Below are 24,934 nucleotides of genomic sequence, written 5' to 3'. Positions count from 1 at the left end.
CAGTTCTACCAATAAACATCAGAATAAAACAGACCAAATTGAAAAAAAAAAAAAACTATACCAGACTGAATGGGTTTGCAAGTGACAGGGTTGTAAATTGATCTTAATCTATCACTCACTAGATATTCGCTGTGTTGGGATTAAATGTTGACTTCTAGCTTCTGATGAACATACATTTTCCATGAAATTCACCAAATAAAAACAGTTTGAAGTCATTTAATGAATTAATTGCGCTTAATGAATGTGTTCAAAATGACAATGTAAGAAATCATTTACTGAATATTATGAGGTAACAGGACTGTGCTAAATATGTTTGGTCATTAAATTTAGTTTGTAAGAGTGAATTCATCGAATAGCAAATTATTAAATTATTATTTTCATTCAAATTGTGACGCGATTGTGTGGTTTTTAAAGGGGTGGTAAAATGCCCTTTTCACCGGATGTAAAATATATCTCTGATGTCCCCAGAGTGTGTGTGTGAAGTTTTAGCACAAAATACCCCACAGATATTTTTATATAGCATGTTAAAGTTGTCACTTTTTGAGGGTTTGCAAAAACGCACAGTTTTGTGCCTGGCCCTTTAAATGCAAATGAGCTGCTGCAGAGGGCGGGGTTTCAAGAGCTCGTGTGTGTTAGCAGCTGCGATTACCTCACGCAGACACACTAAAATGACAGAAAGTGTTCTGCCTTTAATGTTAAAACGGAGTCAGACAAAGATGGAGAGACTCAAGAAGAAGTGACAACATGCAACAGGACGTCTCTGAATGGTTAGTTGATGAATTTATATTGCTGATGTGGAGTTAACTATCTTCAATTAGCATATTCTGTCATGATAAATCTATAAATCGCTCGTGTAGGAACTGTAGTGAGATGCACACAGAGTGACTTTCTATTGCATGTGAAAAGATGGATGCTAAAGTTTGAGCTGACTCACAAATGTACTCTTATACAACAACTTTTCCTCTTCTCAACGTTCCCGGGGGCGGGGTTTATGTAAATTTTAGGGTTGGTGATGTCACTAACCCGGGAGAAATGTCATGTAGTCCCTACCAGCTGTTTGTTGTAGTCCTTTTCTTTAAAAGCAAATATCTTGCTTTTAGATATTTAAAAAGTGAAATCATACTCAACCACCCCTTTAATGGTTGGAAATGATAAGAACATGTTAAGCACCACCATATGAAGGTGGCATGGTAGTTTAATTGTATGGACAGAATAGTTTACCTAAAATGTTGTTATAAAGCCTAATAGTTCATGGAAAGTGGCAAACACCCATCACACTTCTCTAACAGATGCGCTTGTCCCTGAAACGAGCATGATGTGTCCGTGTACCTGTTAAAACGGTAGATGTCACGGATATTTCCAAATAAAGAATTCCTCTCTTCATCTCCCAGCAGCAGAAGAGACTGGTTGCTGATGCAGTCCAGGTAATCCTGTGGAGAAACAGATGAAAGGATGAGTAATCTCATCAGTGGTCATGTGAGATGGGCATCAAACAGGGTTTGAAAAAAAGCCTCACTGGCTTTGAGCTCTTCAGGGTTTGACGTATTTAGACAGACCTGCTTCATCTCTCACATCTGACATTAACATTTGCGCATCAGCAGATTAGCTATGTCCGCAAGTTATGTAAAGTACTTAGGGAGCGACACATTGATGCACATAGTAAGGATCAAAGAATGGTATTTGCCATATCCATTATGCAAATTATACAATGGGACAGTCAACTTTTGAATGATCTGTGAAATCTTCTTTCGGAAATGTATCTTAAACATTTTTATTCAAAGCAAAGTTTTCTCTGATATACTTCTGACACATTACGTACATGAAGAGATAATTAATGAGTTTAAACAAAATGAGTTCAAACAATCTGCTGTTGCTTTAGTTTCCTCTTCAGTGAATGCAGTTTCCATTCATAAGCTTCACACACATGTTCATCGTCAGGTGAAAATATACACTCTTATTAACTAATAACATAACTTTTGTTGTAACTGAAAGGTTGTGTGTAAACTGTTGAAATGTTCCTCATGTCAGAGGTAGAATCTTGAAAACTGTTTTGTATAAATGCACTTTAACCCATAAAACCTTTTGTTATCACTTCCTTTGGGGGTTTCAAGGCTTTTTGGGACTTTAGCTTATTCACCGTATCCCCCAGAGTTAGATAAGTCCATACACTCCCTTTTCATCTCTGTGCGTGCCGTAACTCTGTCTGACGCACCCACCGCTAGCCTAGCTTAGCACAAAGACTGGAGGTAAATGGCTCCAGCTAGCGTACTGCTCCCAATAAGTGACAAAATAACGGCAACATTTTCCTATTTACATGTTGTGATTTGTATAGTCACAGCCTGTACAAATAACAAGGTCACATGAGACACAGCCATCTTCTAACCGTATACATACTGAGAACTATATTCTCAGAAGGCGAAGCACTGCTTCTTGGGCGGAGTGATTTGCTCGCAGCGCCTGAGAAGCCCCGTGATGAGGAGCAGAAAGTTCGCTCAGAGTTGGAGTAAATCACTCCACAGAAGTAGCAGTGCTTCACCTTCTGAGAATATAGTTCCCAGTATGGATACGGTTAGAAGATGGCTGCTTATTGGGAGCAGTATGCTAGCTGTAGCTGTTTACCTCCAGTCTTTGTGCTAAGCTAGGCTAGCGGTGGGAGCGTCAGACAGAGTTACGGCACGCACGGAGATGAGAAGGGTATGTATGGACTTATCACACTCTGGGGGATACGGTGAATAAGCTAAAGTCCCAAAAAGTCGGCGTGTTCCTTTAATTAGGGGTCAATCACAGCCTGGTTGAACCATGCACTATTCAAAATAAAAGAGACGTAAAAAAAAAAAAAAAAAAAAAAAATAAATATATATATATATATATATATATATATATATATATATATATATATATATATATTGTGGCCACGAATTAAGCACTTGTTTCCTCATTTTAGGTCAATAGTGGCCATATTGAACTAATTCATTCCTTTGTTCAAATTACTAATTGAATTAGTACAACATGGCCACAATTGACCTAAAACGGGGGAATTAATTAAACAAACGTGGCCTTGTTTTAGAACGAGGGAACAAATTAATACAATGAATTTTAAAAGTCTTGGGCACTTTTGAGTTTCAGCAAGAACCAATGAGGGTGAGTAAATAATGCCAATTTAAATTGGAACTAATCCTTTAATTCATGGCCACAATATCCATTTCTTCCCATAAATACTGTACTTTAAAACCCAAATACAGAGCATTAGCTGAGACAGTATTGTTACCTCCCGTCCAAAAAGGCAGAAGCTGCATTTGGTGATACTAGTGTAGTGATACAGAACATAAACACCACCTTTGAGTTGCACAAAGAGGCTTTCATACACTAGTTCTGTGGAAACACATCTATGTACTGTTTCTAAAAGAACAAAGATCGCTACCTGTAATGAAGAAAGATCAGCATGATTGATATTCAAAATGGTAAGCAAATTATGCTTTGTTTACGGGTTGTTTATCTCCAGTCCTAGTTTCGGTTTCTCTTTTTGAATGATGAATATAGACTACTGATACCGGCTGATATAGACAGTTATTTCCTCATACACAGGCGCAGAACGCAAGTGTTCAGCTTTTGTCGCCACTAGCTCTTTTAGGTCGGCTTGGTGTGTCACGGCCTTAAGGATGGAGGAACAAACTGTATGAACTACAGAAGCCCCCAGTAAGCTCTCACAAAAATATAAGCAAACAAAGCATGTCAGAATCTGTATTTGTGCTGTATCTTCTGCTCCGCCCTACATGCGATTGTCTCTCTCTTTGGATGACAGACGAGATAAGTGATTCTTTCACTCAGATACAAATCTTTACCTGAACACCCCCAGGCAGTGTAAAATAATCATTCTGTGTCTACTCTAAAACACACCCTGTGTCAACACCCCGTGTCAACACCTCGCTCACACATAAACACAGACCTAGAGGTTTGTCTCATTTTTAAAACTGAGAAATAATGTGATGCTATCACCCCAGGAAGATTAAAAAATATAATAATTTTAGTAATTAAAAGTAAACTTTTATTTCAGAGAGTTGCCAAGGCAACATTTAAAACTTTTCATCTAATATTTATATTTTATTTAATTTATTTAATTTCAGCTTTATTTCAATTAAAGAAAACAATTTAAAAATCTGCACATTAAAAATAAACATGGTAAAACTTGTTAAAGCAGGGGTCATCAGCTGAGGAGCCGTGATTTCTAGGGGTCCATTGTGGTACTGCGGGGGTCCACCAATTATTGTTGGATCTCCAACTAATTTTAAGTTAAATTCAACCAAAGCTAAAATTCTGCTAAATGTTTCAGTGTCCCTCACTCATTGACATAAGCAAATTAAGATTACAATGTAAGGGGTTCCAGTGTGAAGAAGACTAGATTCATATTTCGAAAAGAAAACATCATTAAATTACATAAAATATGCATTGATATTTATAGCAGTCTCATGTGTTTCTCTTTTAAAGTTGTTTTCCTAACCTACTTTCCTCTGCTTTATCTGTCCTCTCCATCCATCCTGCTTTCCTTTTGTTCCATTCTGTCCTCAAACCATCTATCATTCTCTTAGTGCCAGGGGGCCTGTGAATGTGTGTGTATAGAGGAGTAGGTGGGGAAGGGGTTTGCAACCCCCCTAAAACTCTCCATCCTCACATTAACCGAGAAAGAGTGAGAAAATCAGGGCAAGGGTGAGAAGAAGAGTTTAGCATTCATCTCCTCGCTCTCTAGGTCAAATGACAGCCATGTGCACTTTAAATTTGACAGCTATATAAATCATACACAAAGAAACACACACACACTCGTCCTCAAACAGCTCCAGTACTCGTGCTTTATGGGGATTGGTAGCCTGCATGGTTAAGGACAAAGGTTCAAGGTTTGATCTCAAGTATATGAGAAACCCACACACTGCAAGGTACTTGCAAGGAATAGTTCAGCCGAAACTAAATGTTATATCATCATTTACTCGCCATCCTGTAATATAATAAATATGCATGACTTTCTTCCATTGAACATAAAAGGAAATGTTACAGATGCTATCAAGCTCTAAAACAACATAAAAATGTGCTATAATTCAAAGAACTGAACTTTATCAAGACGTGTGGAACAAGGTCATGTTAGTGACAGCAAACGGCATTTGTTATTGCATATAAATACATATGCACAACACTGCAGGTTTGAAGAATGACTTTAAACCTTTCCTTCTTGCAGCCTGACAGACAGTATGAATATGAATAACCATCCGCTTGCAATGTATTAAATGTATTTAAACGTTCTCCTCTCGTGTTCCACAGGACAAAAAAGTCTTGCGATTTGGGGGAAAAAAACATATTAATGGCTAAATCTCGTCAATGAAATTACTGACAAAAATGTTCGTTCATTCAATCGGTGACGAAGCAAGTGGATGTATATTTATGATTGGGTCATTGAATCGATCCGTTCAAAGCCGCAGATTCGTTCACGAAACCACTGTGGCTTTCATTAGAACTATCATTTCCTTGCGAAATTGAGCAAACTATACTGCCAATACTGTGTTTGCAATGTACGTCACTCAATATTACCTTTTGATTTGTTGAGATGTTGTATAAAATCAATGTCACATTTGCCGTCGTGTTGATATTCGGGTTATTCTTGTTATTTCAAGGTGGAGTAGAATTAAATGAATGGCAAAACAAAGCATTCAAAGCATCTGTTACCTCACGTACACCAGTTTGGGAACCACTGCTATATAGTGCCACTTTTGCCAAGCGTGTCAGAGGTTCTGGGTTCTAATCCGCACTCATATATATATATATATATATATATATATATATATATATATTTATTTTTTTTTATTTTTTTTTTCAAAACCGATTATGTTTATCAGTGGTTGTATATCAGGCAGGGACACGTTTGTGTGCATTTTGTTTTGTAATTTCACTGGAACGAATAGAGAGTCTCTCCACAACGGATTGAAGCGCACATCCGAGTGAAGACTGTGCGCGAGCCACAAACAAACACAGTATCCGCGCCACTGATCACAGCGGCAACGAGCACTTTGATCACTTGATTTCAGAAACAACACATTTCAGCGCTAGATCGCCTCTCATTTAACAAACGAACGGAATGAATGCTCTGCTAGTTAACTGGAGATTTATTTGTATTGGTACATTCGTGCCGCAAGATGTTTCAAAAGTGGTGGGGACAATATCGACCTTAGCAAAAAGTGGTGGGGACATGTCCCACCCGTCCCACCCGCAAATTACGCCTATGACAGTACCCATATCACGTACTACTTCCGGCGAGATTCTGAAGTGCACACTTCATTTTTCCTTCACTATCCCATGAGGCCACAGGAGAGGATTTGTGAATGGAAGTGAAGCGGCGCAACTGACGCTGGTAGATCACATGACAATGACAACGTGGCAAATGTACGGTAGTATGTCTGAGTTTCACATCACATTGTACATACTACGGACATTCATACTATATAGAACATACTTTTAATGGTTGCGCATACAAAGATTCAAACCAAATGTAGCACTTATCATACAGTATTCGATTCCGGACGCAGTGATCGGCTATATGTCACGCTCAGGAAGAGACCGCACATGCGTTGTGTCTTTCATACCTGGACTATACTGCGGAGGTCCTGGACGTAGGTTTTTTCCGTTTCAAGAATTTCCTCCACCACTCGGTCCACATACTGGACTTTGCGTCCTTCTGGCGACTGAATCTCTGCGTCCCCCTGATTGGTGGGTGTAGGTGTTTGTCTTCCTGACTCCTCCTCCTCCAGCTGTCGGGCAGGCACCAGCTCCAATCGGATGGCTCCAGAATCATGATCCCGCTCAGGGGTGGAGCCTAACACGGGCCGACCCCCCAGCGAGCAGTGACTGTCCCGGGAGGAGGCGGACGAAGACGTGGAGCCGTAGCTCACCGGCCGGTCGTTGCAGTGCGTGGAGTCCATGCTGCGTGAGGAGCAATATCTCGGGGCAGAGTTTCTGATGGGACCTCCCGCCTGGCTCAGGACCGGCCCTCCAACAGGGACCTCTGGGAGTGGCGGTAAAACATCAGTGGAGAATGGATAATCTTCTGAAATATAAAAAGCCCAAAGTGGTTAGACGATATTGAAGGAAATTGCAATTTCCCATATCTTGTTAAATAATGCGATACGATAATTCGGCAACACTTTACAATAAGGTTCATTAGTTAACATGAACTAAGAATGAACAATACTTCTTTAGCATTCATTCATCTTGGCTAATATTAATTTCAACATTTACTAATATTATGAAAATCAAAGATTAACTAACTGTGAACTAACATGTGAACTATGTTAGCATGTTAGCACTGTGTTAGCACTGTGAACTAACATGAACAAACAATGAATAACTAACATTAACAAAGATTAATAAATACTGTAGCAAATGTTTTGCTCATGATTAGTTCATGTTAGTTAATACGTTAACTAATATTAACTAATGAACCTTATTTTAAAGTGTTACCGATAATTCTTTAAGTGTGCAAAATTTAATTAGAATTATATTTAAATATGTTTAAATTATATGTGCACATTTCACATTCTTTCTGTGAGAGCATCACTACAACTTCTGAAAGTGAACAGCAATATTTACTGTAGCATTGCATAAAAAGTAATGTCACAAATCAGACAATGTCATGAAAACATGCAAAAACTACAACCCCAAAACCCACTGCAATTACATATTTGATTCCCAGAGTTAGATCTCAAAAACATCCTGAGAAACCCACAGCAATCTCTAGCATTTCTGTGTGGGAATACACACACACTCGAAACCATTTTGGGTTTGTTCTTGTGACAACAGTTCTCAGGAGAAAGCTAAACTTTAACATTATTTTAGATACTAGTAGCTATAACTATTCTTAGTCTCACTGTCCCATTATCGCAGCCTGAAATGTAACACACCAATAATAACAACATAGAACATTTATAACATTTATATTTCATAAAAAAGCTGTGAGTGGAAACTTGGTGTTGTGCTGTGTGCTTCTATGTGCTTGCTAATGGGTTTTTAGCATAATGCTAGGTGATTTCTTGGGTGTTTTGGGCTGTTGCAAGAAACGGACTCAAATCTAGAGGCCAGGTATCTTTGGGGGGGACTAGAGGGTGGAATTGGGACAGTATAAGCAACACCCCAGAAACCACGCAAAAGACATTAGCAACCGCATAACAACCCCCACAACATCTTAGCATTAATGCTTTGATTAGCGTTAGGGGATTAGGGGTTGAGTTGTGGTGGAGAGTAGCATAGCAAACACCATTCGCATTTTCTTCAGAAAATTTTCAAACTCAAGTGTTTATTTTATTTAGTTTTATGAGCTTTTACTGCTATAGAGTGTGTTCACGTGTCTCTGATGTTGGGCATGATTCAGATGTGTCTTAAAACAGCAGTTGACAGGCACTCACCACATCACTTCAAGTGAATTACCATGAGAACGCATGCACACACACACACACACACACACACACATGGAGAGCCTTTCATACAAGAGAAAGGCCAGCACTGAAAGAGAGAGGCTTTAATGAGCAGATTAACGTGTAATGGAGACATTTTACTCTCTAGGTGAAATGAATGAGAGCTCTGTGTGACCGTGTATGTGTGTGTGTGTGTGCGTATGCACGTGTGTGTATGTGCACGTGTGTGGTTGTGGACTGTCTATTCTCACAACACTGTAAGACCATCCAGACGCACCCACTCCACACACACTAGCACAGGTGTGGACACACAATCAACTCAGTGTAACGTGGTAATTTCTACACTCCGTTGACACAATAGGTAAATTACGGCAGTGGAAAGGGGTAATATATACTGTACCTATGGGACAAAGTGAAGTGTTGAATAACAATATTTCATACAATTCGCACCAAATCGCATCATGGAAGCCAGTCATATGCAACAAGTAATCGCTCTCCGACAACAAAACCATATAAAGGGATTCCAGGGAATTTAAGACTTTCTTTTTGTCTTGCAGTCAACCACACGTCTCCTTCTCAGTTGCCAGTTATGAATAATCACCGTCATTACTCACTCAACACGGAGCCATCTATATTATCCAGGGCTCCAGAAAAAAAGCCACACGATTGGCTCTTGATTGTCTAAGCAAGCTTCTGATTGGCTAATTCCTGTGCATGCCAAACTCACACACTGACCCACTTTCACAAGACAAACAAACACAAAATGAGATGCGGCCACCAACAAACACAATCTCAAGTAAATGCATAATGCTTGTGTGTTGCATGCTTACTGCAGTTTGAACTATTGGGAACATACATGAATGTGTCTGTATATGTTAAAGCCTTTTCATGCATCGGGTTGACTGCTGGTTGTGTGTTTTGGTGGGCTGGGTCATGTTCAAGTAAAATAAACTTCTGTGGGTGTGTTCGTACTCTTCATGCACAAGTCTGTCTATTGTGTGCTGTCTATTTTAGTTTGTTGTGATTCAGTTCGAAACTTTTCACCTATTAAAACACAAAAAGTCTGCACACTGTTGCTTCCAAATATGCAATGACAATTGAACTGAAAATGCTACTTTAAGAGTAATAAAAAAAAAAGATACCCTTCTGAAAAAGAAATGCACTTCTTTATGTATTGAATGTGCACTTTTAAGGTACTTTAAACTTTTAAAAGTATATTTAAAAAACTGTACTTGCTGATAATTAACTTAATAATTGCACCTTAACAATTACAAATGCTTAATAACACACATTTAAATACATGACATAAAAGTGTCCATAGAAATGACATTAAATATTATTATTATTTCCATAATAAGTACTCTTTAAATGTATGCTAAAGTGCACTACTTTTTCAAAAGGTTGACTATTTTATTAATATAATTTGCCAAGTTAATTTTTTCATTCAGCAAACAAACATGTGATCTTCATTTTATAAATGAAAACATATACATGTCTTTACATTTAGGAAGGGATTTTCTTCTCTCGCACAGGTCAAAAGACTGTTGAACAAGGGGATCTGGCCAATATTAGCTGAACAAAAGCATGAATGGACTGAACATCCACCACCACCAGGCGTAAAAACCCATCTGGGCACCTTTGGCATCCTAATATTAATCTTACATACTGTCCCATACTCACAACAGGGCTGGGAATGCAACAGGTCAAGTCACACAAGCAGTTGCCATTGACCATTAGAGGAACAGCCAGTGTGTATGTGACTGAAAACATATGAGAGACTGATTCTATCAAGATACAACAAATACATTTTACAACCACTAAGGCATCAAAATGGCACAAATTTAAACAGTTCAGTCTAATTATTAAATAAGTCGCTTATGAGGTTCGGTTGGGATGTATAGTTATAGTTGGCATATGTAGATGCTTGACAGCAAAGCAGCAAGCTAGTTTTTGGAAGTACTAATGACAACCTGAACCAGAAGAATGCATAAACATCAAGTCAAGGGGTAATCATTCTTACTTTTCAGATTCAAAGGAAACCAATCTACGTAACTGAGTTATGATCAGTCATAAAAAAAGATGACTAACTTGTGAGAGTACTTCACTTCCTTCCCGCATGATGAGGATGCCACAGCCCTCTCTGTTTTCAACAGCCCAGGACTGTTACCAGCTCATCATTCCCATATAATGACCACTACTGTCTGCTAGTTCATATATACTGAAGCTCACTGTGTTTTTGCCACCGCAGAATTTACAGTGCAGTTTTTAATAATCAGGTCAAAAGCAAATCTCGCAATGAGGTCACAGACAAAAAGAGCTCAAATCCCAGGTTATTATACAAACGTTTGTAATTAACTAAGTAGGGTTGCATTTGACTTTGTGATTTTACCTTGATTAACTTGACCTGTACTCTTCATCTGTACAGTGCTATTACAGTTTTTCTCAGTCGCTTTGGTGCATTTCTCAGATCAGAAATTAACTTGTTCAACCTCCACATCATCTAGTCACTGGTGCACATCGTAAAAGCAGTTTCTCATTCTTCTGAACAAGTTGCGAATGCTTTGGTACATTGATTATGTACAATTGTCTGCGGTTTCCTACATTATCAGTTGCTAATGTCATGTTGCTCAAAATGTATTAAATAGTTCTCTGTGCAATAGTCTTACCCCTCAAAACATCATTAGTTAATCGTATAAGTCATTAAATGCAAAACGCTTGATCTAGTTGTCATAAACTGTCACGCATATTTTCTACACATTTCTATTAGACTTTTTGTAAATGTGCCATGAATTGATGAATTGTGCAGGTGAATGTTGACTTTCACTAATGAAGAGAATGTAGATCAACCAATGAGAAACCAGTTATCTGAAAGAGCTCAAAGTTGCATCTCATGAACCTTCAGTTGGCAAGCATGCAAAAGCAAAGTTTCCTGTGTTTGCCTTTCTAATGTTGTATTTTTCACATTTGAAATTGTATTTTTCTTTTCTGTATTACAATAATATTGTAATGTATTATTTTTTTTGTCAGACCACTAGTAAAAGTGTAACTGTAAATCCTATCCAGTCTCTTTCAATCAATAACTCACGTACAGTATAGTGTGTAAATTTGTCCTTTTGAAATGGATATATGGCATACAGAAGAAACGCAGTTTTGTACACTTCAATACAGTAACTCATCCAAACTGTTGCCATAGTTTACATCAGGTGATACTAACAGAGTGCAGTGTTTTATTGACAACATGGTCTTATCCGTACACAATGACACAAGGACTTGTCATTCTGATGGCACTGACATGTTCATTGACACAGATATTTACCTTTGAGAGATGAACTAAGGATTTTGAGCAAGAGACTGGCTTTTGCAGGTAATCCATGGTGTTTTGCTATTTGTACGAATTGTTTTAAAGGGATACTCCACTTTTTTCGGAAATATGCTCATTTTACATCTCCCCCAGAGTTAAACAGTTGAGTTTTACCGTTTTAGAATCCATTCAGCCGAACTCCGGGTCTGACGGTACCACTTTTAGCATAGCTTAGCACAGATCATTGATTCTGATTAGTCCAGTAGCATTTCTTTCAAAATGACCAAAGAGTTTAAATATTTTTCCTATTTAAAACTTGACTCTTCTGTAGTTAAACCGTGTACTAAGATCGACGGAAAATGAAAAGTTGCGATTTTCTAAGCCTATATGACTAGGAACTACTCTCATTCCGGCGTAATAATCAAGGAACTGTGCGGCTGTACCATGAGTGCAGCAGGCGTAATGATATGACGCAGCGCCTGAAAATAGGTCTAATAGGTTAGACAAACTTAGTCCCGGTCACGTTGGAAGAAGTTACCGAGCTGGGGACTATTTTCAGGCGCTGCGTCATATCATTACGCCTGCTGCACCCATGGTACAGACACACAGTTCCTTGATTATTACGCTGGAATGAGAGTAGTTCCTAGCCATATCAGCCTAGAAAATCGCAACTTTTCATTTTCCGTCGATCTTAGTACACGGTTTAACTACAGAAGAGTCAAGTTTTAAATAGGAAAAATATTGAAACTTTTTGGTCATTTTGAAAGAAATGCTACTGGACTAATCAGAATCAATGATCTGTGCTAAGCTATGCTAAAAGTGGTACCGTCAGAACCGGAGTTCGGCTGAATGGATTCTAAAACGGTAAAACTCAACTGTTTAACTCTGGGGGAGATGTAAAATGAGCTTATTTCCGAAAAAAGTGGAGTATCCCTTTAAGGAAATGCACTTACTGTTTTGCAAATGTCGAGGATGATTCGAAAAATGTGAACTGAGAAAAACTGTAACATTAATCAAAACTCAGGAAACAAAAGCAGCACAAAGTACTGAACAAACACTCATAATAGACGAGATATGACAGCGTAATAGACTGAACATGTGATACATACGCATGATGTCACCTTTCTCACAGATTCATGTTTTTGTTGTTTACGCAGAGATGATAATGGGATCGTTTTTCAAAAACTTGCACTTCAAACCCGTTCTCAAAAGGTTGCGTTTTCAGGCCCCCAAACGCCGTTGTCGTGTAAATGAACGGCCAAAACGCATACAAAGTTTCTGTTTTTGGTTGAAACCCGTGTCGTGTAAACGGCCCCTCACCTTTGGTTTTGTTTTCAAAAAGCAAATTTTCTAACGAACGCGGGAGTCCTTTTCTTTTCTGCTTGCAGTGCGTCAGTCACAATTGTCAGGAAAGTGAATATAAGACACACAAACACACATCGAATCATATGTCATCAATAGCGGTTCACTTCCATGATTTAGTACGATTGCGTTCATATCAGCAGCGAACCATCCCGGAGTTCACATGAACCGTACCCCGCACTACCCTTTTAATGTAGACTCGGGTACGGTTCGCTGGTGCGGAAAACACATCATTCAACCGAACCGAACTCTGACTCCAATCGAACCTTAAATCCCCAAGCTCTTTAAAGTCTGGTGGATTCTGATTGGCTGTCAATGTTTTTATCGTCCATCAACAAAAAAAAAAAAAAAAAAAAAAAAAAAATGTTTTTAAAGTGATTCCAATGATATTGTTACTTTGTGTCGTTATTGTTATAGTTGTGGTTTGGACTTCACATTTCTCATAGAATAAGAAAGATTATTAAAACTTTATAATTAGCCTATCATAATTGTTCTTGGTGTAAACAGGCCTTAACTTGCAGTTAAAGTCAACATGAAATGTGAGACAATTGCTCCGTCTCTAAAACGTTTTCATCTCAGCTGACGTTATCTTTAGCATTTTGAAGAAGAGGCTTAATGGGGCTTTTGTCAAGATAGACTTGATTACTTTTCTCACAGTCTGAGCTCATGCGAACTAATCACTGAATTGTGAGAAACATAGACAGTAGCTTGTGCTTTTATGTTTGTTTGTATAGACCGTTTTTCCAGTTCTAGAGAAACTCCCAACTATCACATGACTGGAACTACTTTTGTTTGTCCATCTTACGCTCAGTCTTTTACCCACACAGTCAGTGTCAGTGATACACCCTGTAAAAAACAGCTGTTCGTGCCTTTACAACCTTATACACATGTACATGCACGCACACACACACACACACACACACACACACACACACACACACACACACACACACACACACACACAGAGAGAGAGAAATAAACACAAACATGGCGTGTGCTGTTGAACTTCAAAGGCTAAGAAGCTCAGAGGTAACCGGAAACCAAGCAATGGTTTAAGAAGAAAACAAGGTTGTGTGTGTGTGAAATAAATGCAAAGACATTTGTAAGATCATGTTCACTTTGATCATTGCAACCAAACACATTAGAGCGCGAAGCCTTTGGTTTATTAAGCAGAGGAGTTTGGGTTTCACCAGCTTAAATTACAGCTAAATCTGATATCTAGTGTTTTTAGGTTTGTTATTTTTTGTTATGTATGCTCTTTTCAAAGTTATATTAATACCCTTTACACCCTAGCAACTGATATACACAGTTGCTAGGGTGTTCTGGGTGGTTGCTAGGGTGTTGCTAAGGCATTACTAGATGGTTTCTAGGGTGTTTTGGGTGATTGCTGGAAAATTGAAGGACAGTTACTATTCAGTTACCCGAATGGTTATTGCATATGTTGTTGCTAGGGTGATCTGGGTGATTGTTATGGCGTTGTTAGGTGGTTGCTAGATGGTTGTCAAGGTGTTCTGGGTGATTGCTAGAGAATTGCAAGGTAGTTTCCGGGGTGTTCTAGATAGTTGCTATGTGTTTTCAATAGGGTCTGTTGACATCGCATTGATAAGTGGTTTCTAGGGTGTTCAAGATTTTTTCTTACTGGTCAAAGAAACACACATTAAGTCTCTATGTCATATGATATTCTGGCCCAGTTCCCTGCTTTAATATAAAACCAAATCTAGGGGATTTTTCATCCAGCATGCAAAAATCATTACCGCAATTAAGGGTGGATTTGTTAAGTTATTTGCTGAAGCCTTATGAAGCTCTATGTAGGTCTTAGGAAGCTTCATTGCTCACAGTGTGACTCAGAAGGTGGGCAGCTGGACTCAGTTTCCCACTCTCTTCATATCACAATGCTGGCTTACACACACACACACACACACACATATCCATTCCTCACAGTGAACGGTGGATGGAGGATGAAGAAGGGGCGAGAGTAACTAGGGGGGTTTAAGGCGGATTAAGCCTCCTGTCTGCCCCCCTCCGAGCGCGACTGCTGGGAGACTCAAACATGACATAATTCAGAGGAGACTAAAGGACAAAGACCTCTCTCACACACATACACACACACACACTCTCTGCCTCGCTCTCGTCTGCTCATCAGACACACAACATCAAATAGTTCCCCCAACAGCCCTCTTCAGATGAATGGTTCACGTTTTACAGTTACACACACATTCAGAGGGTTTCAAGGAGTTCAGGCCCGTGAATACAGGGCTTTTATAGTTTACTGGAGGGAGAAACGGATTTTGAGAGAGTTCCCAAACTTAAGTCGTGTGTGTGTGTGTGTGTGTGTGTTTATACATAGCTGGATGTCAATAAAAGTTTTAAATACAGACTTTGAGATGAAGTTCACCCAGCTGTGAGCTAAGCTGTACAGTTGAGCGTTCCCCGAGGCCTGTACGTCCAATTTAACCTATTTTTACTCTATCTCTACTCAAAACACACTAGTGGTCAACCAGTATGGGGTTTTCCATGGCTGATATCATGGTGACTTACATAATGCAGATATAAAAACCCAATGTCTATTACACACTTTTCGGCGTACACACAACTAAGTGTGAATTAATTTTAAATAAAATACACATAACACCAAATAAACAGTAATACTCATACAAACAAACATGTTAACTCAATGTTTCCTGAAGACAATGTGTATAGTCCCATGAAGAACTCATCGCCTTGAGACTGATTGGATGCAAGTACGTTGTTCATGGATGGATGGATGGATGGATGGATGGATGGATGGATGGATGGATGGATGGATGGATGGATGGATGGATGGATGGATGGATGGATGGATGGATGGATGGATAGACAGAATGAGGATAGATAGATAGATAGATAGATAGATAGATAGATAGATAGATAGATAGATAGATAGACGGAAGGAGGATAGATAGATAGATAGATAGATAGATAGATAGATAGATAGATAGATAGATAGATAGATAGATAGATAGCTGTAGTCTGCAGTGTGTGTGAGCTGTAGTCTGCAGTCGTATATCGTCCGTGTGTGTGTTCATTTCCGCCCTGTCATTGTGCCCAGTAAGCATTTCCTTACCGCACACATACTGTACAATAATAATCATTCCCAAACACACACTCATAAAAATGTCAACGACTCTTCTGCATAATGGTTGCCTATCAGATATGTACAATCAGATGTATCTAAATTTGTCCTATATTCCATCTAACATGTAGTCATGCTTCAACACACACGTCCATCTGCAGGGAATGTGAGCTCTTGAGGTGTGTGTATTTCTGTTCTGACCCGTGAACTGTTGCAGGAACTGAAATTAGAAGCTCGCGAGAACATCAAAGCATTAACATTATTATTATGAACGTGTTTAAGATGGTTGACTGCAGATGAGTTTTGAATGGTTCATTTAGCATTAAGTTCTTATGAAATTCTGCTGTCATATGTGATGTGATGTAATGCACCATTCTGACTTTAAGAAGTGGTTCACCTAAAATTGTTTAATTCTGTTACTCATTTACAAACCCATATTATTTTCTTTCATACTGTAAATTATATTTGGGAGTTTGAGCGGAGGGGAATGTTATCAGTGAACTTCGGTCTTCACACAAAGCTAATAAGGCTCCAGACGACTTGTAATAACACATGAATTATATGGACTATTTTTATGATTATTTTATGGTGCTTTTATGGTGCCTACGTTTTCCTTTTGTGTTTGTGAAAGGAAAAAATCCAGGGTCGGAATATCAAGATGACAGATTTTTCCTTTAATTATCAGTAGTATTTCCTCACATGCATGTTTTCACTCTTTTTTTTTTGTTCTATGCTTTGTATCTTGTTCTTTTAGACTTGTCTATCCGCTCAGACTGATAAGGTCAATCTTTAATGGTGAATTCACTCTGAAGAACTGTGGCCTCAAATACAGTAAGTGCGTCAGTTTGCAAATTCAATTCCACGTATGCGTCATTGACAGATTTTCACTAATATATTATGTTATACTGCATATGTTTAAAATGATGGTCTGCTATACCATGCAGTGCATTCCCAGGCTCAAACACTGTCAGTTGTGTATTCATTATAAACGTATCCTACTGCGTAAAACGTATGCAAACGCAAAGATTTCACACTGTCACGTTTGCTTTAAACGATCTCTGATCACTGCACATGAAAAGAATCGGACACATGCACAAAATCAGACAAAGCTCTCATGGTCTTGATATCTCCACGACAATGTGTGTTTTGCAGCCAAGAGCTGCGTGTCCATAACCAATGGGATTAATTCTCTCCAGCACGAGGGCGGCACACACACTCGCGCAAGCAGCAGAAGGTCTATTCTGGTCTCCGAAACATGTTGGAACTCCACCACGACTTCTGGAGCTGGAATGTCTGTAACGGATTCACAACATGCCGGAAACATTTCCAAGTTTCTCCTCTTCTTCAGACCCTGAGAAAAATCCTTTCTTATCTCTCAATCAAACATAATGACTCATAATGAGTAATCATCTCTATAAATAGCTCTTCTTCACTGCCCATTTCCTGCAATCAGACCGGCCCATTATCTCCCAAAAGTCATCAGGCCGATCGAAGAATCTGATTGCAGAATGTTCTCAACACTCTAAAACATCTTGGGTTATTTTTTTCAACCCAAATCCTGGATTGGGCCTTTTGGGTAAATTTTTTGGGTTATTTTTTCGGTAGTTTTTGTGTTACCCATCTCCTGGGTCAGACGTAACAACCCAGTGTTTGGGTAGTTTTTGTGTAATACAGATCCTGGGTCAGACGTATCAACCCAGTGTTTGCATAGTTTTTGTGTAACCCAGATCCTGGGTCAGACGTAACAACACAATGTTTGGGTAGATTTTGTGTTACCCAGATCCTGGGTCAGACGTATCAACCCAGTGTTTGGGTAGTTTTGTGTTACCCAGATCCTGGGTCAGACGTAACAACTCAGTGTTTGGGTAGTTTTTGTGTAACCCAGATCCTGGGTCAGACATACCAATCTAGTGTTTGGATAGTTTTTGTGTTGCCCATCTCCTGGGTCAGAAGTAACAACCCAGTGTTTGGGTAGTTTTGTGTTACCCAGATCCTTGGTCAGACGTAACAACTCAGTGTTTGGGTAGTTTTTGTGTAACCCAGATCCTGGGTCAGACGTAACAACACAATGTTTGGGTAGATTTTGTGTTACCCAGATCCTGGGTCAGACGTATCAACCCAGTGTTTGGGTAGTTTTGTGTAAACCAGATCCTGGGTCAGACCTAACAATCTAGTGTTTGGGTAGATTTTGTGTTACCCAGATCCTGGGTCAGATGTAACAACTCAGTGTTTGTGTAGTTTTTGTGTTACGCAGATCCTGGGTCAGATATATCTACCCAGGGGTTGAGTTATTAATCGCAGGCTTTTTGCGACCTCTTCAGAAGAGAGCAGCAGCTCCGTCAAATTGGTGCGTGTCTTCAGTAAAATACAGGTTTGTCAGTCACCGCATATTTCGGCTACGAGTGAAACGCAGGGCGTTTGAAGCGTCTGAAGATAGAAGTTCCCACACTGAACATGACACAAGCTTCAGCACGAGATCCAGCGCCGTTACAGTGGAAACGGGACAACAGAGACTGGTCGATTACACTTGAATTACTTCTAAATGTTTAATTTTCACTTATAATATTTGTTAAACGAGCTTAAATGTATGCAATAATGTGACCTTGGACCACAAAACCAGTCACAAGGGTCCGTTTCTTTTGTTTAAATTGAGATGTATACATCATCTGGAAGCTGATTTAATAAGCTTTTCAGTGATGTATGGTTTGTTAGGACAATATTTGGCCGAGATACAACTATTTGAAAATCTGGAATCTGAGGGTGCAAAAAAATCTAAACATTTAGAAAATCGCCTTTAAAGTTGTCCATTTATGTTCACACTTTATGTTCGGAAATTTACAAAATATCTTCATGGAACATGATCTTTACTTAATATCCTAATGATTTTGGGCATAAAAGAAAAATCGATAATTTTAACCCATACAATGTAATGTTGGCTATTGCTGTGTGGTTTTGTGATCCAGTGTCATATGTATTCAAAACTATATGAAACATGCTATGCTGTAAAATATGATAATAAATAAATAAATACAGGAATTACCATGCAAACCAGTAGTTGTGTGAAGTATTTTTATTTAAAAAAAAAAGAAGAAGCTAGTACTATAGTAAAAATGAATCAACCCAGTATAATGGGTTAAATCAACCCAATTTGCTGGGTAAAATTAACCTAACATTGTTGTTTTAAACCCTGTGTTTTTTTAGAGTGAAAGTTTGGCAAGACCAGATGCACAGTAGAAAGAAAGAGAGTTATTTTATACTTTTCCAATACGTTTTACTTGCAGAACAGACACTCTATCTACTATAACACATCAAAGAACGGGAAAAGACAGAACAGCCTGACTGCAGTCCAAGGAAAATCTTAAATATCAATCTATCAACCACAAAAACTATTCCATACGGGAGACGGACGGACACATTCACGCTCTTGATGGATGGATGATCATAGATCAGACTTTCTGTAATGATCTATGCCGTCATCTGCAAAGCGATGCCGTCCGGTACGACATCTGAACTGTGTTTGCCCTGTCTGGAGGATCACCATCTTTTATCTATGTGCTTCTATTCCCAGACAGCAGCAAGGTGATATATGTGCGATCCACTTTTTCACCTCTCTAGGATAATATAACATGCACATGCTTTATTACACGTGTACAACACAGTGTGCGTTTAAAGACAATATGGTAATTACACATTTATAACAACCAATTACTGACAGGTTGGAAAGAGGTTCTCTTAGAGGACTGAATGCATTTAAAGAATAGAATGTGACAAAGGGAATTATCCTGCATGAATGAACATACTAATACACACACACACACACACACACACATATAAGGGATGAATGTCCGCCTGTGACCCACTGCCCTTGTGCTGCTCACATATTAGATTTCACTGAGACGGATTTGCTTCAGAGAAACCTAAACTTGACATTTATATACGGCACACAAATGCACGCAGACAAAGAATGATTTGCCGAAAAAAGTAGACAGTACCTTTAGAGGAACAACAGCTGGGGCAAAACCCTTAAAAGGACAACTTTGCTCCTATTCTACCCCTAAAAGGTGCATTTTAGTACCTTAGAGTAAAGGTATATTAAACGTTTAGGGATAGATGAGGAACAACGTTGTCCTTTAATAGGACTGGACCAGTGGCAAGCTGTAGTAGCCCTAAAGATACACTTTTTGCACATTTCTATCTGACAGTGTAGTTTCAAAATAAGCTGGGGAGGGTAAAACCTCATATAGGACGACCTGCTTTTTGAACTTTTGAAACGAGTAATTGTTATCTGCCAAGAAGTTCTGACAGGTCTTCAATGAATTCTTCTGTGCCATCTTTCAAACACACGCTTCAAACTCTTTCTCGCTGTCTCCAGCTGGGCCGTGTCCCGGGGGGGGGGGGGTGTATTGCTTTAGGGACAGATGTCCTGAGGGGGTGCTGGTATTGTCTAAAGCAGACTCTAAACTGTTATTATCCCCGCAAAAAAACTCAACCCATGGGGGACTAATTTAGGTCAGGGGTGGGGGGAGACAGAGCCACAGAGAGCCAGAGGTTTACACACAACAACAACAACAACATCATCCAAACATACACTTACTTATTACAATACACACATCTACACTGAAAAAAAGGTGTAGGATTTAACTTAATCCTAACTGTAATAATTACAGACATGGCAAGTAAGACATTGATCAAGCATGAAATTTTGATGAAAAATTCCTTATTTACAATGTAACAATATTCGCATCAATGTAAAATCTTACACCCCAGGCTCACAGAAAACTCAGATCTACTTAGCTATTTAAATCTAGTTATAATGACTTCAAACAAACCAATAACAATTTATCATTTACTTTATTTTTTACTATAAGGTTTTGTCTGATCTAGGTAATGTCTGGAGGCAATTTTGTACCCTCGGTACAGTTAAGTAAACTAACCCCCCCCCCCACACACACACACACACACACACACACACATATGCACTTACAAACATCTCAGTCGGTTGAGGTTGTGTAGAGGACTTATGTTTGGTACACGCGCCCACCAGCATATACTAAGCCAAATGAATACTCTCAGTTCACAACTTGCCAACACACACACACACACACACACACACGTTTAGTTAAACAGAGAGTGTCCTCACGGCAGGACTCGGGCAGTCTCCACACACACCAGCTCTGAAGCTCAGACATCAATCAACAAAGTGTTCAGATGTTGCTTCACACATTCACAGAAAGCTTTCAAGAGCTGATATGACATTACAAGCCATAAAGACACAATATAATCTAATTCTACACATAACCAACATCCCATAATAATAACAGTAACAACAAAGACTATCATCTGTTTATGATACTTATTGCAAGTGTGATCTCTTACCCGTTGGCATTGCAGCTCGATCCAGATTTGATTACATATCCACTTAGTATTCCAGACCAGTGCCACACACACACACACACACACACAACACGCTCTTCTAATCCTTCAATTCACTTTACATTCTCCCTGAGACACACAGGATTGCTCCGTCTGTGTGAGTGATACTGAGGGTATCCGCACACACACACACACACACACATTCAGTAAATCCTGGGTTCACACACACACACACACATAAGCTCTGAGCCGCAGTGCAACGGTCTTGACGGTTTGCCTGTCACTCACACATTGAGCAGTTCTGGACTCTCTTCCCAAATCTCCCTCCCTGTGGCTCCTCCCTCTCCCACTGCAACACATTAGCAGCTCCAACTTGCCTCTCTCACTCCCTTTCGCTCTCTTTCTCTCTCGCTTTCTCTTTTGACTTTCTGGGAAATTGCTTAATTTCATGTGCCTTATGTTTGGCATCACGGTCCTGTCCCAAACACCAGTGAGGCTGGATGACCATGTATCATTTTGACTGGGAACTGTAAAATTTTCCTCTCATAAAGTCTTTGATTGTTTACTGTGACATGCTGACTGCTCACACACACTGACAGCCTAATAACGGCAAAGCATTTTTGGCCTCTGATGAAGTTCTGACTGTCTCTACATAAGGTAAAATATGAAGTGAAGTGGGATCTCTCAAGTGCCCGATGTCGAACACACTACATACTGTCGGCAGCAACTCTGAACATCATACAAATGGTACTAGAGACTCACGAGAGAAACTATTCACAGTGAGAACAGAGCTTGGCATTAGCACACTTCTAAACATAAAACACACTGCACACACAAATATTGGGTATAAAAACTTTTCAAAATAGATTGAAATATTTTTAATCAATACAGTTCACTATTAAATAAACCATATTTAACATTTATCTTGCTTAGTCCACCTTGGATACCTTTTTTCTTCCTTTCTTAGAGCTTTTCCCAATTAAATGCCCTTAATTGTTTTGAATATGCAATTATTTCAAATCTTAAAAGTATATTTAAATACTGTACTCGCAGATAATACTAATGAAGTAAAATGCCAGTTAAAGAGAGTGCACTTTTATTTCTTAACCAACGAATGTACACTTTTTAAAAAGTGCACAATAAAACATTCATAATTAGAAGTTTTACTTTAAAATAAGATTAAGTAGTTAAAACACTCTAAAGTTCATCTTATTGCAGATAATATGAATTTAAACTATATTTGAGTGTCCGGAAAACATTACAATCAGTTCGCACTTAAGTATATTCTTTTTATAGTATATTTTCCATATTTTTTTATTTTTTAGTAAACTATTTTCCACTGGGGGTCCCAGTGAATTCTGTGATTGTCTTCTCTATAAAGGATGCATATGGCAAAAGAAAGCATAATTATGTTATGATTTCACATTAGGAGCACAGTTTAAAAGGTTGTCTATCTGGGCAGCTCACTAGGTTTTGGACTGCAAAACCTGAGAAAGAAAGAGAGAAAGTGATAGCATGTGAATTTTTTTTGCGTTAGTCAGCTTGTTCACGGCGAGCTGAGCGTCCTACGCACACACACACACACACACACTCTTTGAAACAGTAGCAGGGGGTTCAGGCCTGATCAATAGCTAAGAAAAGCCCCACATAAAGATGGCCCATCCTCTCTGTTCTCCTTCAGCTGAAACAAACAATACACCACAGCCACTTCACCAAACACCATCAGCCAGAGATTCACTTCTGTCCACTAATGAGCCTCATTACATCACACACATTTCACTCGCTACCTTTCACTTATCTTAGTTTCGCTATATCTAAGTATCAAGAAATCTGTATTCTCTACCCTAACCCTAACCCTAACCCCTAAACACCTAAACCCTAAACACCTAAACCCTAAACCCTAAACCCTAAACCCTAAACCTTAATCCCTAACCCCTAACCCCTAAACCTACCCATAACAGAAAACTTTATGCATTTTTACATTTTCAAAAAACATTACTTAGTATGATTTATAAGCAATTTCCATTATGAAAAATGTCCACACAAGGATTTCGGACATTGTCATCTTTGTGGGGACATATTGTCCTCATGGTTTATCTGGACCACACACACACACACACACGATTTTGGGGTAAAAACTCTTTTTTCTAAATCTGTTCTAAAGTAACGTAAAGTTTTTGCTTATTAGGACGGTTGAATCAGATCATTGAAGGTCAGCAGAAAAAAAACAAAAACAAATTTTGTTGTAATTTGAAAAAGTAATGCGTTAATTTAGTTACATGAAAAAGTAATCTGATTACGTAACTCAAGTTACTCGTAATGATTTACCCCCAACACTTGTTAGACAAACCAGTTTTTCCCCTTACAAAGCAAGTTTAGACAGGCAGAGAGGTCAAACTATTTCTACAAAATATATTAAAACAACCAAAATATGCATTGATGTCATCGTCACTTAAATTTCGCCAACAAATCCTGTCTTGAAGTAAGACCAAGCGTCAAGTCAAGTCAAATTTATTTGTATAGCTCTTCACAATACACGTGTTTCCCAAGCAGCTTTACAGAAAGTCATAATGTTATGTCTATAATGATTTAGCAAGTTTAAGAGCTGGGCAATATGCCAATACATAACAATGATATACAGTAAGTCATCATTGTATTTATAGTGTTGTTGGTTTTTTTGCAGATAAGGATCACTTTTAAGTGTTAAAAGACTGGCTACTGCGAATTGGTCTGATGAAGGGCTTGGGCCCGAAACGTCACAAGTTGGTGAGCAACTATTAAATTGCTAAGGAGCATTCTCTGGTGTGCGGACTCATTGTTCATCTTTGCTATTACTTGTCTGTCCAGCACCCAGCTTTATTGTTTTGGATGTGCGTGCTGCACCTTTAAACTTTACTGCGAATAGATCCACAGACACACTGCACTGAGCATGTAAGACACACTGCACTGCTGCTGCACAACAGAGGCTGCAGACAGAGACCAATCAGCTTGTGGCAGTGAATGATGTGATTGCAAGCAGATTCCATGAAGTACCTACTAGCCCACGCCATCTAGAGTTTCATGACTGAACTACATATATTTTATACATTTGAATTACTTATATTTCCTCATTTATTTTGGCCATTCTTTTTATTTATATTTATCTTTTTTTATATATATATATATATATATATATATTCTGCAAAATATATTTTACATTTTCCCAAAATGTTTAATTGGTCCTTGAAGTACATTTTGTAACATATTTTGGCATTTTGAAGGTTTAAACAAAATATATTTTCAATTTGAAAAAATATTTTTTCTTAAGTTTCACTTTTTACAACATATATTTAGCAAATA

General features: G+C 38.7%; 1 protein-coding gene across 2 annotated transcripts in view; it reads right to left on the bottom strand.

Moving 5' to 3' along the window:
- LOC311301848 (pleckstrin homology domain-containing family G member 1) overlaps positions 1–24,934 on the bottom strand; it is a 53,736-nt gene that overhangs the window by 21,314 nt on the left and 7,488 nt on the right. Inside the window, exons 1-3 of one of the 2 annotated variants that reach the window (XM_084427213.1) lie at positions 21,599–21,888; positions 6,624–7,084; positions 1,330–1,430 (exon numbers count right to left, since the gene is read on the bottom strand). In XM_084427213.1, the coding sequence (XP_084283339.1) occupies positions 1,330–1,430; positions 6,624–7,084; positions 21,599–21,608 (572 nt within the window). In that variant the 5' untranslated portion in view covers positions 21,609–21,888. Of the gene's footprint in view, positions 1–1,329; positions 1,431–6,623; positions 7,085–21,598; positions 21,889–24,934 lie in introns of those variants that run through there. The other variant, XM_084427214.1, reaches the window with a different exon arrangement.

This window comes from Rutilus rutilus, assembly GCF_951802725.1.
Source record: "Rutilus rutilus genome assembly, chromosome: 13".
NCBI classification, from domain to species: Eukaryota; Metazoa; Chordata; class Actinopteri; order Cypriniformes; family Leuciscidae; genus Rutilus; species Rutilus rutilus.
Note: the sequence above shows the minus strand (reverse complement) of the source record. Positions and strands in the feature narration are given on the sequence as shown.